Here is a 4,318-nt window from a genome sequence, read left to right on the forward strand (position 1 = left end):
AGGGGGAGTCTTGCTCTGTCGCCCAGGCTGGAGTACAGTGGCTTGATCTCAGCTCACTGCAACCTCCACCTGCTGGGTTCAAGCGATTCTCATGCCTTAGCCTCCCCAGTAGCTGGGATTACAGGAGCACACCACGATGCCTGGCTAATTTCTGTATTTTTAGTAGAGATGGGGTTTCACTATGTAGGCCACCATGTACAAAAATACAAAAATCAGCCCGGCGTGGTGGCAGGCACCTGTAATCCCAGCTACTCGGGAGGCTGAGGCACGAGAATTGCTTGAACTCCTGACCTCAGATGATCCGTCTGCCTCGGCCTCCCAAAGTGCTGGGATTACTGAGCTACCACGCCCGGCCTAGACCGTATTTCTTCACAGGCTGCTGATAAAAGTACCCTGTATTCCCAATCGAGATGATTTCTGACAGCTAGTTAACAAAAGACATCACCATCTTACAACAGGAACTCAACACAGAACGTATGATGGAAAGCCATTTTATTTTCCCTAAATTTTAAAATAGAAGACTTTAATGGAAAACATTTAGTACCATCATGTCACTCTGAATGCCAGCAATACCACGACTTTTACACACGCAGGAAGCCTAGTAAAAGCCCCGTCAGTAGCACACATTTCTCTGTGGTCCTTCAACAGTTTTGCATGTATGAAATTTTCTGCTATATTGCTTTAGCAAACAGCAGCAACTTGTGTTTCCTCTATGATGCCTAAAATCCAGTCCTATATTAATATAGTTAGAAAAATAAAAGGCTTAAAAATTTCATAGTACGAGTTCATGGTGCTAATAACAGAATCTCCTTAGACATAAGATCATTTTAAGCCTCCTACATAACCACCTTCTGGTTTCATTTGAAATACTTAAGAATTAAAATCTAATAAGATTGTTAAATCAATGTACATGTCGATCATTTCTTTTCACTCGCCTTGGGAGAGTTAATTCCCACTGTCCACTGAATGAGTATCTTTCAAATATTAATAAGTATATTACAATATTTACAAGCATTCTTATACACTCCGACACTGACAGGGAGTTAAGCCATGGAGAGGGAAGCACAGGTTTCCCAATAGTGTGACTTTATGACGTACGGGACAAAAGGAACCGGTGCTCAGGCCTGGAGGGAGCTGAGAGGAGAGCAGGGATGACGGTTCAGAAATGCACACATGCTAAGACACATCAGACTCTAGCTGAGACCAGCCAGACATCTCTTCTGTTGTTGGATTAGAAGTAAAAGCTGAACAAGAAACCAGGACAAGGAAGGGAGAACTGGAAGCTATGCCTAAAGTCAGACTAGGCTAAGGATTTTAAAACCAAGCTCCACAAGCTCTTAGTGAATTACCCTATGGAAATTATCTAGCTTAGGTGAAGTGTTGAGGGGGGTGGTACAAAGGGCGGTTAAATGTAAGACTTTGTTTTGGCAACAAAAAATGATAGTAATTTGATTTCTACAACTTTGTGCCATGTGCCCTTTCTTACGCCACTTCCTGCAGATTGTTTCATATGAACGTACCCTCCCCGTGACCTCTTTAATGCACTTGGCAAACTCCGTTAATGCTGTTGAAGAATGGATGTTCTATGCTGTGGTAAGAGGTGATTGTAATGCCCAAATCATCCAATACAGTATTGTAAAGTGAAGGGAAAGACATTTACTAGATGTTTGCTTTGTGAATGTGAATGAAAGTCTTATTTTGGGGGTGTAGTTTCTTATGTTTTAATAAAAACAGTAGTCATTGTTTTAAAAAGCACATTCTCCTAGGTGCATATTTATATACATATACAAATACCACTTCCTCCCCCTTGTGCCCTTCTGGGTAGTCATTTTAAAAACTCAAGCCTGGGGTCATCAAAGGGGGTAGATTTCTACTCCCACCTAACTGTCTGGAGTATAGAGTTCAGATAGGTTCTTAGGAAGTTTTATAAATGAGATTCACCCAGTACAATTCTTAAAGCTCTTAAACAGGAGTCTTTAAAATAATTTAAACACTTAAATTAAGTAATCAATGAGGGTTCTCTGGTGGCCCACTTTTACATGCAAATACAGACCAACTGTTAACATGCATTATTTTAGTCAACTGGTAAAGTTTATTTCATAAGTATAAGTAATTTTAAGCCATTTACTAAACTGTAAATTTCAACCCATTAAAAACTACTACCGGAGCAGTTTTGAGGTATTGCTGTTAATTTAGTAGAGAAATGTTACTGTATTTCATGTGGTATGAAATGCAGCCGCCATGCCTTTCATGACACGGTGCTGTCCTGGTGCTGACTGCAGACATGTCCTACGGCTTTCTGGAAATTATTGTGCATGTGCATTAACAGATTTTCCAAACTTTAATGGCAATTTGATTGGTTGGTCATTTGTAAGCAGACCGGAATAATATAGTCCATGGTATGAGTCAAACACACTGAGACATCTGAGGCATACAATGCTACCCTCCAGTCTACTTTCATCAGAAACCCAACCTACTCACTCAAATCATTTACAAGGAAAACTAGTGCAGAAAGCACCCCAAAAATGTTGCCTGTCGGCAGGTTAATTTTCTTCTAACTTTAAAAGAAGTAGATATTTTTTCTTTTAAAATTCATTTATAAAAATAAATTTCAGTTTTTGAGACCCTAGGTACCAAATTGTGGCTTAATTTACTCAAGATGGATGTACTATAAAGTGATGAAAAACATAGCTGAAAACGCATGAGCTCCAGCTCATTTCTGCAGCGTGGCCAACAGCTGCCACTGTCACAACCCTTCTCAGAGGTGACCAAAATATGCTCAACTTCTTCACAAACTTGTAGCCTCCCTGTGTCCTGAAACTCCCACGAAACTTCAATTCTTAGACCTCCATTATAAAACTATTAGTAACCATAATACATTCACGATAGGGAATGAAGACCTGTCATCCACTCAGGAGACACTGATCCAGGGCACGGGGGCAACACGGCCACTCGGGGGAAACAGTCACCCTTGTGGGTGTACAGCTCTTCAGATGCTTTGCACTAGAATGCAGGCATAAACTCCCTTATATCATTTTTATCTCCAAGCAACAATAATTTAAAAATCAGTTGGAGAGTGTCAGCAGGTGCTTCTAGGTTCTGTGCGGTGAGCCCCCAGGTCCTGGAGTGTAGGGCTCTGGATCTCTCTGTACACGGGATAGAAACACGGTCACGTGGAAATGCCAATATGACTTACTGCTTAGGGCTGTGCTGACATCGGCGTCTCTGTTAGACTGATTCTCACAGGAGAAGCTTTTCTGATTTTTTTGCCTTAGTCAGGAGATTATTCGAGGAACAGTGAAGAACTGAACTAAGGAAGTAGTTACTGGCTCCCAAAGCCACACACACAAAAGTAAGTTTCAAACTGTTGTCCTCTCTCAGTGCAAACGAGCAATTGGCGGACCTGTCACGTTTCATCAATTGATATGAACACAGCATTCAGTCTGTGGAACAATGTGATGCAGCAAAAATCTGATCTAATGCAAATTCAAGCCCGTTAAATAAAACCACAGAAAGGAGAGCCAGCCCGGCTCAGTGTTCTCGCGCACGGACGCTGACTCTAAGCACAAAAGCAGCTGAAAGGCACGAGGCTCAGATCTCACTGATCGTCCTCTCCGAGGGGCAGTACTCCGAGGGGCCTGGTGGGGACATATAGAAAGACTGCGTTTTCCTTTTCAATCGGGCCCGTTTGTTGGCCAACACCAGACTGCGCCGGCTTGAACTGATGATTTCCGAAATGAACTTCTTGCAGTCCACACACACCTCCATGGTGCTCCAGTCCTCCATCAACTCTTTGGGAAACTGGAGTTCTTCATCTGATTTGTCCATAGACTTAGATTTTGAGGAGAACCTGGGGTAAAAACAACAGAAAACCAAACAGAAGCCCAGCATTGTTACTTATAGGTCTCCTGCAATAAGAAGAAAATGTGTTAAAAAAAAGTAAATTTGTTGTCAAAACATCATGGAATGGATGAGTGATTTAATCATATGTCCTTCTAAAAAAATTTCTTATTGGAGACAAGGCTAAAAAATATTACTTAGAAAAGAAAGTAGGAGGCCAGGTGCGGTGGCTCACACCTGTAATCCCAGCACTTTGGGAGGCCGAGGCAGGCGGATCACCTGAGGTCAAGAGTTTGAGGCCAGCCTGGCTAACATGGCGAAACCCAGTCTCTACTTAAAAAAAAAAAAAATTAGCTGGGCATGGTGGCAGGCCGTGTAATCCCCACTACTTGGGAGGCTGAGGCAGGAGAATCGCTTGAACCTGGGAGGTGGAGGTTGTAGTGAGCCAAGATGGCACCACTGCACTCCAGCCAGGGTA

The 4,318-nt window shown here is 42.4% G+C and overlaps 1 protein-coding gene across 3 annotated transcripts in view; it reads right to left on the reverse strand.

Moving 5' to 3' along the window:
- Window positions 1-477: 477 nt before the first annotated feature.
- SPIRE1 (spire-type actin nucleation factor 1) overlaps window positions 478-4,318 on the reverse strand; it is a 220,503-nt gene continuing 216,662 nt past the window's right edge. For all 3 annotated transcript variants that reach the window (XM_011936632.1, XM_011936633.1, XM_011936631.1), the window contains one exon: window positions 478-3,850. In XM_011936632.1, the coding sequence (XP_011792022.1) occupies window positions 3,592-3,850 (259 nt within the window). In that variant the 3' untranslated portion in view covers window positions 478-3,591. The remainder of the gene's footprint in view (window positions 3,851-4,318) is intronic.

This window comes from Colobus angolensis, unplaced genomic scaffold (genome assembly GCF_000951035.1).
Source record: "Colobus angolensis palliatus isolate OR3802 unplaced genomic scaffold, Cang.pa_1.0 Scaffold155, whole genome shotgun sequence".
Lineage (NCBI taxonomy): Eukaryota > Metazoa > Chordata > Mammalia > Primates > Cercopithecidae > Colobus > Colobus angolensis.